At 34.1% G+C, this 20,137-nt stretch overlaps 1 protein-coding gene across 1 annotated transcript; it reads right to left on the bottom strand.

Annotated features, from left to right (window-relative positions):
- Window positions 1-3,242: 3,242 nt before the first annotated feature.
- LOC140446183 (dynein regulatory complex protein 11) lies at window positions 3,243-19,444 on the bottom strand. Its single transcript, XM_072538718.1, has 9 exons — window positions 19,317-19,444; window positions 14,941-15,217; window positions 14,292-14,659; window positions 10,797-11,008; window positions 10,414-10,736; window positions 5,631-5,794; window positions 4,978-5,447; window positions 4,620-4,844; window positions 3,243-3,607 (listed from the first exon to the last, which is right to left on the bottom strand). Exons 1-9 carry the CDS (start codon window positions 19,442-19,444, stop codon window positions 3,348-3,350), a joined length of 2,427 nt encoding a protein of 808 aa, XP_072394819.1. The 3' UTR covers window positions 3,243-3,347.
- Between the last annotated feature and the right edge of the window lie 693 nt (window positions 19,445-20,137).

Genomic DNA, 20,137 nt, shown 5'->3' with positions numbered 1-20,137 from the left:
CCCATTGCCAGCTTCAACAGGGTCGGTTAGTTCTTCTACTTTTACTTTTATTGTGTTTTGATTTGGTAGGTATTTTCGATCGTTTTGATTATTCCTAGATGTATCTTTCTTACGTAAAATAAGTGGACAACGTCCTTTAATTTGACCCAGTCAAATGTCTTCTAAGGTTCACCAAACATAGATATGCCAGTTTGTTGTATTCTAATAATTTCTCTTGCACTTACCTCATTATAAATATAGCGTCGGTGCATGATCTTCCCGACCTAAAACTTTGTTGTTCTTCTGCTAGTGTTATATTCATTCAGTTTATTTGTTATCACTTTTGCTGTTAATTTTAGTGTTTTGTTTAATAAATTAATATCTCTGTAATTTTTCGGGTCTGAGTTGTCTCCCTTTTTGAAGAGAGCTATTAGGATGCTTGATCTCCATTCTTGAGGAATTCTGTTTTGTTCTATTTTTTTTTATTAGTTTTAATAGTTGTTAACTTGTTGTACTTTAGAAGTTCGTTCGGTATTCTGTCCTCTCCTAGTGATTTTCTATTTTTTACCTTAATGATTCCTTAATGGTTCCTTTACGTCTTCTTCCTCAATATTTATTTTTTTCGTTTGTCGTCACCTTTGGTGTTGGTGGTTCATTATCGTCACCTTTAGCAAATAGGGATTGAAAGTAGTCTACCCATGTTTCCTTCTGAATGTGTTTCGTTTTTATTAGTTCGTTCATCTCTTTTCTTTGTCCTCTGATTATTCTCCATATTTCTTTTTGTGTTCCGTAGAAGTCGTGTTTCATCTGTTTTGAGAAGCTCTGCCACTTCTGCCAGTGTTCCCTTGTTATTTGTCTGACTAAAGTATCCGTTTCATTTTTAACTCGTTTATAGTGGTTGTATGCCTGTTGTGCTTATTGTGTTCTGTATTGTAAAAAGGCTTTCTTCTTTTCTTCACATTTTGTCTTCACTTCCTCACTAAACCTCTTCCTCACTTTTTGCCGATTTTATAAAAAAACTCGTATAAGGCTGTATAGAACACTGATAGTCCCCGTTCTCACATATGGATCAGAGGCATGGACGCTAACGAAAACAGATGAATCCGCTCTATCCATTTCTTAAAGAAAGGTGCTTCGCAAGATATTCGGAGCGGTCTGTGAGAACGGAATATGGAGACGTAGATACAACTTTGAACTGCAGAATATCTACAAGCATACGTTTGGTGGTAAAGATATTACCACTATAATTAAGCGAAACCGCCTGCAGTAGACAGGACATGTAGCCCGGGCCTCTGAGTCAAACACGATAAAAAATATTTTAACAGCGCAACCCGTGGGAATGAGAAGACGAGGTAGACCAAAGCTGAGGTGGATGGAGGGGGTAACACAAGATGCCGAGAAGATCGGAGTCGGCAACTGGAAAATGGCGTAGAAAGCTTGAGAAGGTCGAGGCACTCTAAGGGCTGTAGCACCAAGAAGGTGATGATGATTCCTCACTAAACCATAGTGTTTTCTTATTTGATATGTTGGTGTTCGTTACTACTTTCCTCTCTCCAAGTGATTCTGTTGCTGCGTTAATTATGTTATTTTTGAGATTTCCCCAGCTTTCCTCGGTGTTATCGTTTTCTAATAATTCATTCCCAGCGATCTTCTCTGATATTATTTTTCTGTATTAGTAAAGTATATAATATAACTTATTAAAGAGAGATATTTCTACTATTGTGAGATAGTTATATGCGACACATCTGTATAAATTAAGAATAGTAAATTTACCAGTTTGCCTTTGTGATAATATTTCTATTAGAAGGGGTACCTACCCTCCGTGAAGATAAGCAAATTGCCCTCACTCCCAGAATTCAATTTTTTTTTACGTTCTATGTGGTTAAAAAATAAGGCTTAGCGCAATTTTAGCCCGCCACCAACGTCACCTAAGCCCTATCAGCAAAAACGTCAATTTTTACGTTTTATTTATTTTTTTTAGGTAGGATGCAATTAATTTTAAAATTTCAATAATTTGACACGCATACCGGAAGCTTTTACAAAACTTGTGTATTTTTTATAGATCCGTAGGTTGAGTGTCATCATCATCATCATCATCATCATCCAGCCCCATTTTCACATCCATTGTTGGATATAGGCCTCCTCCAAACGTCTCCAGTTCTCTCTATCTCTAGCTGCTGCAATCCAGTTTATTTCTATTCTCCTTAGGTCGTCGGTCCATCGGGTGGGTGGTCTGCCTCGACTTCGCTTGTCGGCTCTTGATCTCCACTCCATTAATCTCTTCGTCCATCTTCCGTCTTCCATTCTAGCAACATGTCCAGCCCACCTCCACTTTTGTTTATTGATTCGCAGTATAATATCGTCTACGCCAGTTCGTCGGCGTATCTCCTCATTTCTCACGCGATCTTTCAAGGTCAGGCCCAGCATTGATCTCTTCATTCGCCTTTGTGTTACCCTCAGTTTTTCGGCAGTAGCTTTCGTTAAAGTTAGGGTCTCTGCTCCGTAGGTCAAGACTGGTAAGATGCATTGGTTAAATGCCTTCCTTTTCAGGTGAATCGGGGTATTTGTTTTAAAAATGTCTCTCATCCTTCCATATGCCGCCCATCCCAACGTGATTCGTCTATTTAACTCGCAGGTTTAGTTGTCTCTGGTTATTCTAATTTCATGACCCAAGTATGTGTATTTATCGATTAATTCTACCTTGTTGTTATTGATTTGTATCTCTTCGCTGGGAACCATATTGGTCATCATTTTGGTTTTTTCGAAATTTATCTCCAGCCCAGTTTCTTGTAGTATGTCATTCAGTTCTTGGAGCATGTCTTTGATCTCTCCCAGATTATCTGACAGAAGCACGATATCGGCCGCAAAACGTAGATGGTTTATTCTTTCTCCATCGATGGATATTCCTTTCTGTTGCCATGTTAGTTTTTTAAATGCATACTCAAGAACGGTAATGAACAGCTTTGGTGACATGGTATCACCTTGCCTGACTCCCCTTTTTATCTTTATTTTATTAGTTGCTGAATGTAGACTTATGGTTGTTGTGGCATTTTCATATATATTTTTAACTATATTGCAATATCTGTGGTCGACCCTGCAATGTTGTAGTGCAGGTTGAGTGTACATAACTAAAAATGTATTTTTTTATTTTGTTTATTTGACCATAAACTTTATCTTTGATGTTTTTCAGATGGTGCACTTTATTTAAAATGTTTTAAGAATCATAAAACTATAAAAATGTAACTTTAATTATATTGATCAGTTTTAATGTTTAACTACTATTTTATCCTTTAATTTAATACATTTTACTTATATAACCTTGCTTAACATCATAATGGAATATTGGAATATGTTTAAGATCACAATATTTATATCTTCTTTTTAGCATTTGCTTGTTGTTTAGCCGCCAACTCTGCTTGTTCTTCCTGCAGCAGCTCCACTGCTCTTGCTCTTTTTCTAACCGTGGGTACCTTGGACCACCATTGTTCGAATGCTTCTTCTTCTTCTTTATATATTGGAGTTCTCTTGCATAAAGCGTTTACTAACTCTAACGGACTCAAAGGATGAATACGAAGTTGAAGCATCCTCTTGACTGTCATCACTTCGTTAATAGTACTTATTATCGAGCCTAAAAGATATCTTTTTTAAAAAGTATGCTAAAACAACTAAATCTAAATTAAAACTTTATTTGTGTGATAGTTGCTCTAAGTCTAAAATAGTTGTCAAATCAGGATACAGGAAATTATGACTATCTATTTACAAAATTACTTTGCTTCCTTGTTAGAGATTGGCAGTTTTTTATACCTGTAATATTTGTCAAGCAGAAGCAGCAATTTAAGTCATTTTCATATATTATCTATTAGATATAACTAGAAGTCAAAAACCATAGGTCCGAAAACACCAAAATTAAATCGGAAGTACGACACTGATACTTTTTTCTTCCTTATGCGAGTTTTACGCCAACAATGAATTCACGAAGAAATTTATAAATTTATTCATCAATTTTACTCATCAAATTTATTCCTCATACTTTTCACTTTGCAATTATTTTGTCATATTTTCTTTACAATTATTTTATGTCTGACATATTTTCTGTCTTTTATTATAGGATAATAAACTTACATCTTTTCCATAACTAAATTTTTTTAATTCTCAAATAAAAAACTAAGTTGAATATGCAAAGTTCAATATTCAAAAAGAAAATAATTATTATCCCTACTTCGTGCCAAATCTATACAGGTTGGTGACACTGAATTCACGTCCAATAAATGAGAAAAATAGGACATGTTCTATTTCGTCAATTTCTTCACGAATTTATCCATAAGTTTATTCACGGCAAAATTGGATGTCAAATTGTGCTTTACACACGTCAAATTTGACCTTGAAGCGACTTTATGAATTTCTTCGTAAATTATTGTTGCTGTAAAGCGGCTATTACATTTTAATAGTTAATTAACAACAGTCGTAGCTTTTATAATCATAAACTATGCTTTATTCTGCAATAGTACTAAGAAACAGATTTTAAGCAAAATGTATGTTATCATATGTTTTTCTATCTGTAACTTACATGATCGCTTGGAAAAATATTTGTACATACAATTTAGGCTTTTATTACTGCTTTAAGATCAAGATTTACTCACCTATAGTATAGGCGTCAGATATCCTTGTCATTAGACCCATATCGAACTGCCAGTTTACTGGCATATATTGCCCAAGAAGATTACTCCATGCCGTATACCTAGAACTGTAGTTTGGAGGCGGTATCATGATAAATTTCTGATATACTTGCTGTAACAATTTCTGGTCGCATTCCCATGGGAAATTGGATGTGCCTATTAACATTACCCGGTCTTCAGGACTGAAATCTAAAAAAGAAATATTTATTTGAATTTATTTATAAAATAAAATATACTTAAAAGTATATATGTAGTAGTAGTACTTAAAATAAAATATTTTTTTTTCAACCATCTTCGCTAATTACTTTGGTGGTATACTTACTTTTTATAACTTTTGGCAAATCTTTCTTCAATCTTTTAGGATCACTTTTATCGGTCTTAGGAATCTTTTTAACGAAAGGCCTCTCCGCATTATCCATGTAGATAATAGAAGGCTGAAGTAATCTGGATACTTTTAAAACTAAATGAATAAGCATTATCAGTCCAGACTTTCCTGGATACTTTCCAACGATATTGGATGGCGTCAGATCAAAAAGCACAGATCCTGTTTCGGTGCAAACAGCATGTAGTAACATTTTCTTACCGCTTCCCTTACTTCCGGTTAGTAAAAGGGATTTTACATGTGGGGTAGTTTGATGTAGATTTGGGGTTAGGAATGGAACCACGCAGTATTCTAAGAGAACTTGTCGAATGTCGCCAAGTGCAATAGGAGGATCGGAACCGACGTTATATTTGGATGGTGGATAGAACGAGATCTCTCCTTGGAAATCGGTTATTCTAACTTCCGGATACCTGAAATACATCCATTCATCTAAATACAATTATTGAACTAAAGGTGCACAAATAAAAAAAAACAGACTAAAATTATTTTTATAGGAAGTAGAAATTAAATCAGTAAACCATAAAGACAGACGTAAGGATGATTTTATACAAATAGGGTTCTCATTGAAATAATTAAATAATTTTCAAAATTACTTTTTTATGATTCCATTGGCTACTAATTCCTCGAACAGTGATTCCGTTGTCCTGTCGGGAGTCAAGTCTTTTTCCTTTTTCTTTTTACTTTTTTTACCTCCTCGCCTGGCTTTTTTACTCGATTTTTTCTTCCCTTTATGTCCTCTATCTTTATCAAATGCTTCCTTAAAAGAATAAATAAAATCATCAATATTTAAAACAAAATAAGGTTAACAAGTTGTCTAGAAATAAATTGTTGATCTTATTATTATAAAACAGCGTTTAACCGTATTCAGCTATCGTTTGAAATTCTAAAATGGTTAAGTTTAAAAATTTAATTTATGCGGATTATATTGTTGTTGGGTGTGCATCGAAAATAAGAGAAATATTAATTTGATAGATATCAAGGAAACTGTAAATTCCTGTTTCTGTTTGTTTGAAATATTAAAAGATCATTGATTGAAAATAGAAAAGGGAAGGATAAGTTGTACGTTTGAAGGGATTTTGAAAGTGGAAAAAAGACCTGTTCCTGGTTACAAAAAGAATAACATCTGAAGAAAAAAAGAGATTGAATGCCGGCGAATTTGAACGGCATACCTGAGTCGTTCTCAATATGGTTTTAGAAAGGGTACAGGCACTAGAGAAGCAATTATGGGATTGACACTGATGGCAAAAAGATATCTTGAGATTTAAAAACGGCTGTATGTGTGCTTTGTAGATTATAGAAAGGCCTTCGACCGCATCACACACGGAAAATTGATTGAGGTGCTAAAAGAAGTAGGGTTGGACGGACCCGACATAGCTATCATAAGTAATACATACTAGAACCACACAGGATACGTTTAAACAGAGAACGGAAACACCAAGTACATTAACATAGAACGAAGTGTGCGTCAAGGGTGCATCTTATCCCCCTATTATTTAATATATATGCCGAACATATGATTAGAGCTTCTCTTGAAGATCGCCCTGAAGGTGCCAGAGCCAATGGAATCATCATTGACAATATAAGATATGCCGATGACACCGTAGTATTAGCAGAAACAGAAGACCAAATAAAAATATTGATGAACATATTATCAAAAGAAAGTCACAGGCTGGGCTTGGACATTAAGTTTTCCAAAACCAAAATTCTGGTATTCCACAAAAACCCCCATGAACAAGTTACACCTAACATAAAAATAAATGGTATCACCCTTCAAAGTTCCCAAAGCTTCATATACATATAAATAGTCAACTAGACCACTCAAAAGAAATTAGAAGACGCATTGAAATAGCAAGATCTGGTTTCATGAATATGCATAAAATGCTCTGTAACCCCAAGCTATCAGTCTCAATAAAATTGAGAACACTAAAGTGTTATGTGTGGTCGTGGTCTCTATTACTATATGGCTGTGAGACCTGGACATTAAAACAGTGTGACGTCAACAAATTAAATTCATTTGAAATGTGGATGTACCGCCGAATGCTAAGAATAAGCTGGACCAGCAGAACTACGAATGAAGAAGTACTGAGAGCAATGATCACACGCCCTCATCTGGTCAATACTATTAAAATTAGAAAGACGTCATATCTAGGACACATAATGCACCATAGGGAATTTGAGCAGCTCCAGGTAATATTAAAAGGCAAGATTCAAGGTAAAAGGGGCATAGGACGAAAGAAAAAACCTTGGCTACGAAACATCAGAGATTGAACCCAGACAAGAGAAAATGAATTAATTCATCATACCTAGAACAGAGACAAATTTACCATATTGATCGCCAACCTCAACAGAGAAGGCACTTAGGAGGAGAAGGAATTTGAACGGTAGAAGAAAATTAAATTGTGTGAATAAAACTTATAATTTTGTTTTCGAAAGGGTTTTAAAAAGTGGTAGCAGTGGTGAGTCCGTGTATGCTGAATAGTAGCCGTTCAGAAGTTAATGTTAACAGCATTGGTAAGTAACAATAAATTATCATTGCATCGGGAGAAGCTAGAGCTAGGAGAATTGAGTATCCAAGAGGAGATAGGATTTTGATTAGGACATAGATGGATAGAGATTCGTCTTTGGGAGCAGATCCAATGGGAGGAGTTTAGCTAGCTAGTTGACAAGAGAGTATATTTACTAAAAGAATACATTCACCTAAGATGTACGATCAGACACCGTTTGTCAAGACAAAAAGTTGCAAGTTTCCGTAACCGGAATATCAGGCCCCGCCAAATTCCCACTGTCAGTGTCTCATCAACAGTTCGAACTCGTGTGTTTCTCACAGTTTTCACATCTCAGTTTTGTTGTTTTCATACCGTACCGCTTCTTTTTATATTTTTGCTGTGAACTTATTTTATTTTTGCTATTTGTATTATAATATTATTTTATTTATTGTGTGAAGATAGAGAACCGGAAGTACTGCACTGTGTTTTTATGCCTACACTATACAATATAGCTTCAAAACGACAACACAGTTCGTGCACCTTAAAGGAAAAACGTGAGATGTTGAAATGTTTGGACAATGACGAGAGTGCGTCTAAATTAGCATTTGAGTATGGAGTTGGAAATTCCACGACCACTGATTGGCAAAGAAATCGATCAAAAACAGAATAGTTTTGCACAGCAACTTCAAGTAAGTGTACAGAATCTCGAAAAACTACTGACTAGACAAAACTACTCCACTAGAAAAACTTAACAAGCTTTGTTTTTGTAGTTTTGTCAAGAGGGGAAAAAGGGAACTCTTTTTCCTCTCTTAATGAATGGTGACGAAACGTTCGCTGCTAGTGCAGGTTCGCTTGATCGTTTCAAGAAGTGTCACGGCATATACCAGCTGACCATTACTGGAGAACGATTGTCGTCTGATGAAGCTGCTGCATTTAAATATGTAGGTAAATTTGCTGATGATTTATGCAGAAAACTACTCACCTCATCAAATGTATAATGCTGGAGAAACGTGCCTTAACTTCAAGGTATTGCCAAGCAAAAGTATGGCTGCTAAGAAAAACTAACCGGTCCAGGTTCTAAAAGCTTGGATGAACGCACATCTTTTTAAGGAATGGTTTAAAAACCAATTCGTTCCAGAAGTTAGGCGTTTTTGTGAAACATCAGGCTTGTCAACCTGTGCTCTGCTTTTCGTCGACAATGCAACGTCTCATCCGTCAGATGGTAAGTTTGTGGAGATATAAAAGTTGTATGCCTACCACCAAACGTTACCCCGCTGATACAGCCAATGGATCAGCAAGTTTTGCAGCATGTGAAACTGTTATACAAAAAGTAGTTCTTGAGGCGACTAATCAGTGATGAAGGTAAATTACTGCCACTATTAGAAAAACTCAAGAAAATAAATATAAAAGACATTATTTACTGGGAAGCAGACAGACGTTTGGGAATCTGTGAATGAGAAAGTTATAAGAAACTCCTGGAAAAAAAATTGGCCAAGCCTTACTTACGAAGAAATGCCAGATCTAGAGACTGAAGAAACCAATTTGTTAAGGGACCTTATGCAAAATATTTCTTGCTGTGAAGAGGCGAATGACAATGATACAGAAGAATCGGTGTGAGCTGATGATGATGGCTACGAGATATATGATGATCAGCAAATCATTGACATGACATGGTTACAGAAGAACCTTCAAAACCCTCTGATGAAAGTGATGAGGAAAGAGAGGTCAACAGCGAACAGCGGGCAACCCACACAGACTCTGCGGCTGCGTTTGATCTTAGGGCTACGCTGCGTAGAGCAACCCCCCGCCGCATAGCCAGTGGATACTCTGTTTTTGAGACGCTGGCGTAATTTGGCTTAAAGGGGAGGAAGATTTGAAATTTGATGTTTGCAACGTTGCCAGATTTACAATTTTTCTGATATCGTCAGTCACTTTGGTTTTTAAATACAACACCCTGTATATTTTACCCTTATTGAAATTTCCACTTTAATATCAGTTCAACTGTATATAATACTTACGCCTAATCGACTCAATAATTTTTTTGATTCAAACTATGTACAACTAAATGTGAACATAACAATTAAATTAAATCTTTCCTACATTGCTAAATTAATATCTACCTAATCAAGTGTTTAAAATGTCCTCCGTTGTTAACTTGTCAGTATCCTAGACGATGGTAGAATGCGTCTATTACATTTCTCCATGTTGCTCTAGAAATTAATATGGATTCATCGATCATTCTTTGCCTTAGGTCTGCAACACTTGCTGGTTTAGTTTTATAAATTCTATTGTTCAAGTATCCCCAATAAAAATAATCCTTAGGATTTAGATCGGGTGAATGTGGAGGCCATTCAATATGTCTGATCTAAATAACGTAACTAAATTTTTTTAAATAGTTTTTGTGGTCTTTGAGTATAGTTTTTACGTATCCAGTGTACATTTACCTCAATCGAATACCTTAAACTTTGGCGATTTACATTCCCACGCGGTGTAAATATTGCTTCCTTGGAAAAACATCTTGTTAACGTAGTTCTCGTCAGTTACAATTTTTGTTCATCATTACCTCACTAAACTATAATCTACGGTCGTAGTCATCTTCATTTATTTCTTACAAGAACTGGAATTTGTAGGGTTTAAATGAATTATTATGATATACAGGCAACACTAAAGAATAACCTGCATCATGTATTTGTGCAGCTCTGCGTGAGGAAGTATGTGGATCTTCAAAGAAACTCTGATTTAAATCTAAAGTTTTATTATAATTTATAACAGTTTTTGGTCTGCCTGATCGAATTCGATCTTTTACTTGTCTATTTTCCTTAAAGCGCATATACTCTATTATTGTTTTGATTAATAAAGCAGTTATAAAAACAAAAAATTATACACCTACCTGTAGAAGTTCTAACTCTGCTCGCATCATTTCATCGACAACTTTTCTTAACTCGTTTTCCATTTCTGCCATTTGCTCTTGTTCGATAATATACCTGTAGTGATATTGTCGGAAGTTTCCGGATTCATCTTTATTCCTCCAGACTTCATCGTACTCTTCCTTCCTCAGATTTAACTCAGGAACAAATGTCGATACAAGCGCTTTAGTAGACTGATCTTCTTCTACATCATCGGCCTTACCCTCTTTGGATTTTCCTTTATCTTTTTTGGTCTTAGACTCTTTTGAAGAAATTTGAGTTGACTTACTCAACTCACTATCCGTTCCTATAAAATAGTTATTGTATTACATTATTTTTAATAAATATTTTATAAAAAATATTTTACCTTGTCGACTTAATAGATTCCTAGAAGCACTTCTATCCTCTCCAGTATATTCGGGTATTTTTCCTGTCGTGGCTTTATATTCCTGTAGCCATGCTCGTACTTGGTCGCTTAACTGTTCCAAGACTGCTCCCCTTTGATTTTTCTCCAAACTTTCTCTAATGTTTTTGACAGATTTTTCATATTCTTTCCGTCGCTCCACTTGTAACTTTCTCCTAGTTATCAAAACATTTTTAAAGATACTATAAATATTAATATATTGCAATATTATAAAAGAAACTTTAACACGAAAATTAATTTTTTAATACGAATCCTTCATATTATCTTGAGTTCCAAGATGGTCTCCGACCACCGCTCTTGAGGAGGAACGAAGGTTTCCATCCTCTGTTTGCTCGGGGAGTTATGTATCCTCGACACTCAGCGAGAGGTTCACCGGGGGCTCTGTTGTCAACGAGGTGCTACAGGCAGTATAGAATACTTTAACACTTCGAATTTCTTACACTTTAATGTATATATATTGTAACGATATTTTGCCTACCATAGAAGTATTAATACAAGGGGTAGAAAATTGAGGGAAGAGAAACTATGGGGGTGGAGAAGGGTAAGCAAAATATTCGCTACTTGTGCGAACGGGCACTCAGGGGTTAGTTGGAGAGCTGGGGTCGTGGATAAGTAAAAGACAAGGGGGTTTGGATTGGAGCAACTACAGAAAAATGAAATAAAGGGTCATAAATCTCTTGGGACAAACAAAAACAAAACGAAACAGGAAACACCTCAAGAAATTTAATATAGGGCGCCACTTGAGGTGCCTAATTATACCTATTACAACCAGCTAGTTGTAACTGGAGATATAATTATCAGAGATGCAAAACATTCAAAATCTTTTTCAAATTAAACTCAAAAAGGGTTAGTTAAAAAAATAAACAAATGTTAAGAAACAAAATTTAACATTTATTTTTGTGTCACCACAAATAGTTACAAAACATAGAGAACATAAAAACACTATATTAATAGTCACAATTAAAAAAAATACAGAAAAAACTTTGTACCAGAAATAAATTATTACAAATAAAAAAAATATCTTTTCTCTATGTCAAAAATAGTGCTAACTGTCATATGTTAATACTAAATCTTAAAACAAAACTGAACAAATAAAATGACAGCTAAAAGTCAAACCATAAAATTTACAACTTTAAATATTACAATTTTTTTTGTATGAAAGCAATTATTACGTTTATTTAAAAAATGTCTACTTTACTTTTAAAATCTGATCACAAAAAAAGTTACCTGAGTTTCACTGTATAATTTTCAATAACTGGAACAAAAAACTACATCTTCAAACTGTGAAAGAAATATCCCTAAACGGCTGCTTAGGACATTGAGGTGTGAGGTGGAAACTGGCACATTGGACACACCATGTAAACGCTTCTTAAAAACTGGACAATGGAAATGTTGATATCTTTATAAACACATTACTTGAGTAAAATACCACTTCTCTAATATATTTGTCGGTTTTCTTTTTGGCCGACCTCTAAAACGTCTTCATTCTTCCGTTACCTCTGTCAACCTCATCAACTGCACTTAAAACTCAACACTGCTACTATACTGCACATTTTTGCATGACAAAAGACGAAAAAAACAAAAAAAAAACATTACGAATTAAAAGAAAAATTCGGACTAACACCGAAACCACTGCCTCTAACAGCGGCTCCACTGAGAGTGACGAAATTATCTAAAAAAATTGCTCACAAAACTTAGAACAAACAAAGCACTTATGGTATAAACTAAACACAACGGAAATTAAGACGTAGATTAATTTGAAAACGCAATATCGGGCGGTTTGAACAAAGAAAAATCGAAGAATTTGCGCCTGTGACATAAATAAACAATAAAATGATTCATTATCGGCGGCGGCGACCTAAAGAAAGAACGAAAGATTATATGGGTTTTAAATTGAAGGATACGAACTAAGAAACATTGAAAAAATTCTTCGTTATTCTAATGCATATATAAGGGGATTTCAATTAACACATATACGAGGGGACTTCAAAATAAAATGCTACAATATTTGAATTACATGAAATATTTGTTAGTATTCTACGCACAGTAGACACCTTGAATATCAACAGAGATACTGGCTCCTCAACTCAAGCCTTACGTTCATAACGGAAACCATCGCATCGTATCCCCGTCTAGAGCATAGCACCGACAGTGAACGCTGGCATTTGGCATTTAAAATAATGCATTTATTTTACCTGGCAATCGATAATACGGTACGATCCTATTTTCGGAGCGAGGATCGGCGCCTCGTTAGAGTGTCCGATATTTTGTTTATTCTCGCAATCACGCTCGACAGCGAAGGGCTCACTCCGTACCGCCGCCTCTCGTGAAATAATTCTAAGACCAGTAAGGACTTTTATTTACTTCCAACTAATGGTTTGTTCACGAAGTGCTGCTTTAGCTCGTCTACCGATTGAGGAGTAATTCTAAATCCGCTCGGGCTTCTATTTACTCCTTACCGAATAGTTTTAAGACAAGCTGCCTTTTATATATTTCGAAGATCAATATCTCCCTGACCAGTGAGATGCTGCTTGATGGCTTTTGAGAGATAATTACAAGTCCGTTTCCAGACTTTTCTTTATCTCGACAAGATAGTCGAACAAGTACAAACGCCAGTTTCCTACACTTCTTTTACTGGAAGAGCTGTAGATAGTTCGATGAGGTTTTTCACATAGGGAGAAATAAAACTCGAAGGTTTCTTGAAATGGCCACTCAGCCAAATAGGTCTTGATGGTATCAAGATTAAGACTATGCTTGATCCCGATCGGAAGATTGGTCGGAAGGCCAATACAATTGCAGTTAATAAAACCCCTTGTAATTGCCCGGCAAGAATGAGAATCTTCGCTGTGATTCTTCCACTCTGGCGACAACGGAACTATTTATACATACAGGATGGTCGGACGAAAACGAAACGGAAGCATTAATCAGGAACTACGACATTTTTGAGAAACTCGCCGACAAGTCAATCTTTGATTAAGGGGGACGCATTTTTCCGATATTTTCTATGATTTTACTTTCACCTTTAGGCCAAAGTAAGAATCACTTCAACATTTTTTAGAACGTTTGCAATCATATTGGCAATAATAACTTTGTTTGCGGCAGCTCAAAACAGATTAGCGGATATGTCTTGATACCACTCTCGCAGATTTAAGAGCCAGGGGTTTCTTCTCCAGCCTGGGACCCTACTTTAGACGATATTGCCTGTATTATGAGGTGTAGAAGGTTGTACCTCTCTTAGTGTCTCATTACATGGCCGGAAACCTTCTAACTTTTGAATTTTTATTGTATTATCCTTTTTTTTCATTATATTTTTGATAGTATATTCATAAAAATATGTTTATCTTATAGCGTGTTTATCCTATAGTTGTATTTGTTTGGTTTAATTTTGTTTTTTATAGAAGTTTTAATTTAAAAAATAAATAATAAATTCCTACCTACCTGTAGTTCTTGTTTTCCAAATCCTTTTCGATTTCAACACTTTTCGTCTTAAGCGGCGGTATCATTCCTATGAGTAGCATTTCTTGTATCTTTCTTCTCCTAGTGGCTCTTCTGGCAATGTATCCTCTCCAAATTTTCTGGATCTTCATTGCAGCTGTCAGACTGATTCCTCCACGCTTAGCTTCCTCTTCTGCATCTTCTTGCACTGGTTTGCTCTTTTCTTTCATCGTTCTTATCTCTTTCATAAATTGTTGACGAAGCCTACCTTGTCGAGCCCGCTCGTGTTTTTGAATAATCAAAATTGCTTGTTGCTCTGTCATGGGTGTTTTCTTAGGAGTCTTGTCTAGATAACCTAGTTTAGAAAGAACCTAAAAATATGTAAACGAAGCATAGAAAGAATTTCATAAAAAAATTATTAAATAGGGTAAACAATTTAAATACGTATAAAAGTTATATTGTAGGTAATCGCAAAATTTAAAAGATCTTTTACAACAGTTAAAGCTAAACCTCCTCTTTATAGATTTCAAACAAGCTTATGGGTTTGTGATAAGAAGTTGTAATATGATGTTGTATTTTGTAGTTATATTACCTACATCTTTTTTTTTTATTCTATTATATTTGCATTATTTTATATTTAAACAGACCTTACCTCGTCTATAACTCTTTTATTATACTCAATCTCTTCTTGCCTCTCTCTTGTAAAACATTCTGGTACAATTAGTTCTCTGTCAATTGGCGTAATTCTTAAATTTTCAATAGTATCACCGCAGTGTGTAAATTCGTTTAAATCTGCTTCGACTAAATCTGTTTTTAATTCCAAAATTCTTCCTAATGCCGCTTCGAGTAGTTTTAGTAAAAGCATTCTTTTTTGAGGCTGGACTACTTGGTCCACGCATATTGATAGTCTATTGCAGATACCAATATATCTAAAAATATATCAAATAGAAGTGGTACAATTGGTAATGTACAAAAAACGTAAAAATAAATATAAATAAATATAGGTTTTGCTTTCTTATTTCAATTTAATCAACATAAAGAGGACGTATCTACAACCCGAGCAGTTCGACGGGGATCCATCTATGAAATTAATAGCAAAGGAATGGGTACATTGGAAAATAACCTTCATGAACTTTTTGGCTGCCCAGGTTGTCACTCCCGCTGTTGCTGCTAATGGTGCTGCCGCACAAGCCGTAAACACTGATAATAATATAAGCATATAGAATAGAATAGAATAGAATAGAATAGAATATTCTTTATTAATCCCATCAGATCATATTGTGATATAGGACAAGTCATATAGTACATAAAGCATGATCAACAAGTTATATAGGACAATTACATAAAACAAAATCAATAAAATATAGATTAATATAAAAAAAAAGATATGCGATATAGAGCGTCTCTGAACCCGTCGGTCCTCATTCCCTGTAGTCTTTTATTAAGTCAAAATAATCATTTAGGTTGTAAACGCATAATTGGATCAAGCATGCTTTTAATTTATTTTTGAATTTTTGAATATTATTTTCATTTCTTATATTAAGTGGCAAACAATTGTAAAATTTAGATCCTGCAAAATCAGGGCTAGTTTCAAAGAGAGTTGTGGAGTGTTTACACACGCTTATCAACCTCCCGTGTCTTGTCGGGTAATTATGAAAGTCAGAGTTGGGGGTAAAATTTTGAAATTTAGTTTTGACGTGAATAATACACTTATAAATATATAAAGCATGAAAAGTCAACAGTCTGTGTTCAATAAAATATTTACGACATGATTGTCTATTATCAATATTAAATATCAATCTAAGAATTCTCTTTTGAGTGATAAAAACTCTAGAAGAGTTTCTAGAGTTTCCCCATAAGACAACATTATAGGCCATATATGAATAAACCAATGCATAATACACACTTATCAATTGATTGGTGTTAAATAGGGTTTTCAACTGAAGGATCGCATAGTAACCCTTATTCATTGTTTTGCAGACTTTAGTGACATTTTCATCCCATGTCATATTACTTTCTAGAATGCTACCAAGAAATAGTGTTGTATCACTAAAGGGTATTTCCTCAGAACTAACTGTGATTTTACAACCATGGGATGGCTTACAGCGCGAGTAGAACTGCATACAAATAGTTTTCTTTGCATTTGCCATTAAAGAGTTCCTTTTACACCAGGTTGTAAATTCCTGTGCTACTAAGTTCATTTTTGAAATGAGTTCGACTTCAGTTGACTCGTCAACTACAATTGTTGAATCATGTGCATAAAGAACTGTATGGTCTGCAGTTAAAAAATTTATCAAATCATTGACATATAAAAGAAATATTAAGGGTCCCAATACGGAGCCTTGCGGTACACCTTGATCAAGATTAAAAACAGATGACTTCTTATTATCGACTTTTACTAGGAATTTACGATGTTGTAAGTATGACCTTAACCAGTTCAAGAAATGACCCCGAAAACCAAGGGCTTCTAATTTATGCAGTATAATTTCAATGTCAATAGAGTCAAAAGCCTTAGTTAAGTCAAAAAAGAGTGCACTCACATACCTTTTTCGATCCAAAGCAGCGTGGATATAATTAAATAATGAAATAGAAGCACTCTCTGTAGATTTATTATGAAGAAACCCATGCTGGCATTTATTTAAGATATCATATTTATTCAGAAAATTTAACATTTTACTGTAAATACACTTTTCGATAATCTTAGAGAGTACACTTGTTACGGTGATTGGCCTGTAATTATCAACCAAACATGGATCTCCCTTTTTGAAAGTTGGACTTACTATTCCCGTTTTAAGGTCACTTGGAAACTTGCCATCCTTGACAGATAGGTTGATGATGTGAGACAGAACAGGAGATATATATGAAGAAATGTATTTAATTATTTTAGTGGGGATTTGATCAATACCTACTGAGCTGGTATAGTTTAAGGAAGATATAGCATTCTCAATATCAAATGGTGAGACCTCAGAAAAAAAGAATGTGTTGTTAATTGTCATAGTTGTGAAATCGTTAAAGGTATAGTTATTGAAATGTTTTAATAATGTGCGTTTGACTGATGTACAAAAATACTCACCAAATTTGTTTGCTACGTGTTCTGGATGTATCAATAATTTATTATTGTCAGTAATGCTTCACTCAAAATTGTTTTTATTTTTACCAGTTTGACGATTCACAGTTTTCCATATCTCCTTCCTTCTTTTATTATTATTTTGATTATGTAGATAACTTTGATATGAGGTTTTCTTTATATCCTTTACCTTACGGATAAAGTTGGCCTTTTGTATTTTATAGTTATACATTAAATCTGGATTACCACTAACATTTGCTAGCCAAAATAAATCCTTCAGCTTTTTAATAAGCTGAAGAATTTCAGTATTGATCCATTTTCTGTTGGTATTAGTAGTTATGCATTTTGATATTAAAGGACATGTATCAATATGATAGGAGACAGTGTTCAAAAAAGCTCTATATGCATCATCTACATCATTTGAATATGTATAAACATTTTCGAAATTCTCAGAATCAAGACTCAACAAAAGATTAGACAAACAATTCTTTGATAAGTTTCTATAAGTAGCTATTGGGGATGTAGCAGTAATGTTACTTTCAGATATGTTTAAACTAAAATGAAGTCCTAGATGATCACCTAAATTGTAGTTCACGACAGCCTCATTGTATAATTGAGGAATATTGGTAAGAAAATAATCTAGTTTCGATCGTGAAATTACACCGTTTTTGTTTGTAAATATTCTAGTTGGTTCAGTATTTTTACAGTTAAGTCCAAAACTAATCATGAAATCCATCAATATGGATTTTTCCCTTGACTCTTTAAGATAATCGATGTTAAGATCACCACAAAGAATAACACAATCATATTTAACGTAACAAATATTAAATAAATGATATAATTTATGTATAAAAATATCAATATCCCCATTAGGGGAGCGATACACATTGAGTAAACAAAATTTTTTGAGTCACATCTAAAACTAATACAACAACACTCAAAGTTAAAATCTTGACAGATGTTCGTGAGAAAACTTGGAATATTAAATTTAAAATTAACCTTTACAAATACAAGTACACCACCATGTATATGATCACTTCGATTATAGTACGAACCTAAGAGATAATTAGGAAGATAAAGGGAATTTATATTGTTGTCACTACACCATGACTCAGATATACACAGCAAATCCGGACTTTCAGTTTCAAGCAATAATTCGATAAGACTTATTTTGTTTATAATAGATTGAGAATTTATACATACGAACTCTAGTTGATTGGTTCTGCCTCCAAACTTATTTGTAGCATCTAAATTGCCCAATTCCGGATTCGTAACAATCATTTCTGCATATATAAGCGATTGTAAAACTTACAATGAATCCGTTCACACGCTTGATAAAATATACATCAAACGTAATTAAAATAGCAAAAGACTGTAATTTTAATGCTGTAGATGCTGAAACTAACAAAAATTGAACGATTCCGTGGAAATTACGTCCACAAAGATGCGAATAATATTGTTAGAGAGTTTAAGGTTAACTTTGGAAAAAACGATGAAAATGGCAGAACTTTAAGGAATATCTATTTGCCTGTGTTCTCTATCATTTTAGTTTTAGCTTTCAATAGTGTAACATCTAGTGTAAATCAGAGAATAATAAAAATAAAATGTTCATTGAAAATGGCTAATCGAAACGTTGAAACAATATATTTGATGCAAAATTTACTAGTAAAGTAAAAACAAGAACTCAGTAACATGTGTATAGAAAAGTCCGTCAAAATAATAATACAAAATACAAAATGTTATAAAAGAATTACGTGCAGTAAAAAATTAATAAAAAATGTTAATAACTGCATAAAAAAATTGTCACTCCACTAGTTCGCAATAAAGATATTTATAATTAACTCTTAGGGATAAAAAATTTAGAATGAAAAAGTTAATGTTACAATAATTACAAGTTAAACAATTTTCTACGAAAGCTTTTCTTTTTTAATTCTGTTAAAAAAAGTTTATTACTTACTGACCTCACGTATAGATTAGCCAAAAGATCTCTATCATCCCTTCTATCAGCTTGAACGGGTTCCAACTGCAAAGTTTCGTTAAGAATATCTTGGGTCTTCTTAAAAAGTTCATTGTAAGTTTTATGTGACATTGTATTACCCTTGAAGTGCAGACTTCAGTGTGCAATGTCACAGATTGCACGATATAATGTATAAATTTAGTTGGGGGTTACAAAAGGTAGTCATAACAACTATCCGATCGTTTGGTCGATTGGTCTATAGTTGGGGGTTGTACGGTGATTACTTTGAAAATGTGCGTTTTATTCATACGTAATGCATGCGTATATTCATTTTTCATATATTTGATAAACAATTTATATAAAAATAAGCTTACAATATTTTACAATACTTTTCAAGCTTTTAGTTACAATATATTTGATAAGATATCTTAATTGTTGGAGACATTTATAGATGTTAATAAAAATATCAAGTATTTTGTTCTCGGACCATAATTATACTGTTTATATGCCGATTTCTTTACGAATTCTAGAATTTTCTTACAATTTCTTAGCTTTTTATTTCCCTCCGACTTTGATTTCTGTTATGTCTATTATATTTCCCATATCCTTTTTAATTACTAAAATCAACTTAAAGAAATATATAAAAGTGTCTTAACTGCGTAGCTTCTTCTTCTTCGTGTACCTCATACTTTAGTGACATTGACGATTATCACAGCCCATTTTACGCTGTCTGCAGCAGTTCTGAAGTTACGCTGTCTACGCTGAAGAGTTCTATTGTTGTTTTTCCACTACACTGTTTTAAATTTTTCAACCAGGATGTGTATC

This window comes from Diabrotica undecimpunctata, chromosome 7, assembly GCF_040954645.1.
Source record: "Diabrotica undecimpunctata isolate CICGRU chromosome 7, icDiaUnde3, whole genome shotgun sequence".
In the NCBI taxonomy this organism is placed as follows: domain Eukaryota; kingdom Metazoa; phylum Arthropoda; class Insecta; order Coleoptera; family Chrysomelidae; genus Diabrotica; species Diabrotica undecimpunctata.
The sequence above is the reverse complement of the archived record's forward strand: the minus strand, read 5'-3'. Positions and strand labels throughout refer to the sequence as shown.

Bases quoted from the DNA above. Each gene is read 5' to 3' on its own strand.
- LOC140446183 (XM_072538718.1), bottom strand. From the start codon at position 19,444: ATGTCACATAAAACTTACAATGAACTTTTTAAGAAGACCCAAGATATT. The intron at 5,795-10,413 runs GTAGGTGTATAA...TATTCTTTTAAG, and splicing joins CAGAGTTAGAACTTCTACAG to GAAGCATTTGATAAAGATAG. The intron at 4,845-4,977 runs GTAAGTATACCA...TTTCTTTTTTAG, and splicing joins TTTGCCAAAAGTTATAAAAA to ATTTCAGTCCTGAAGACCGG.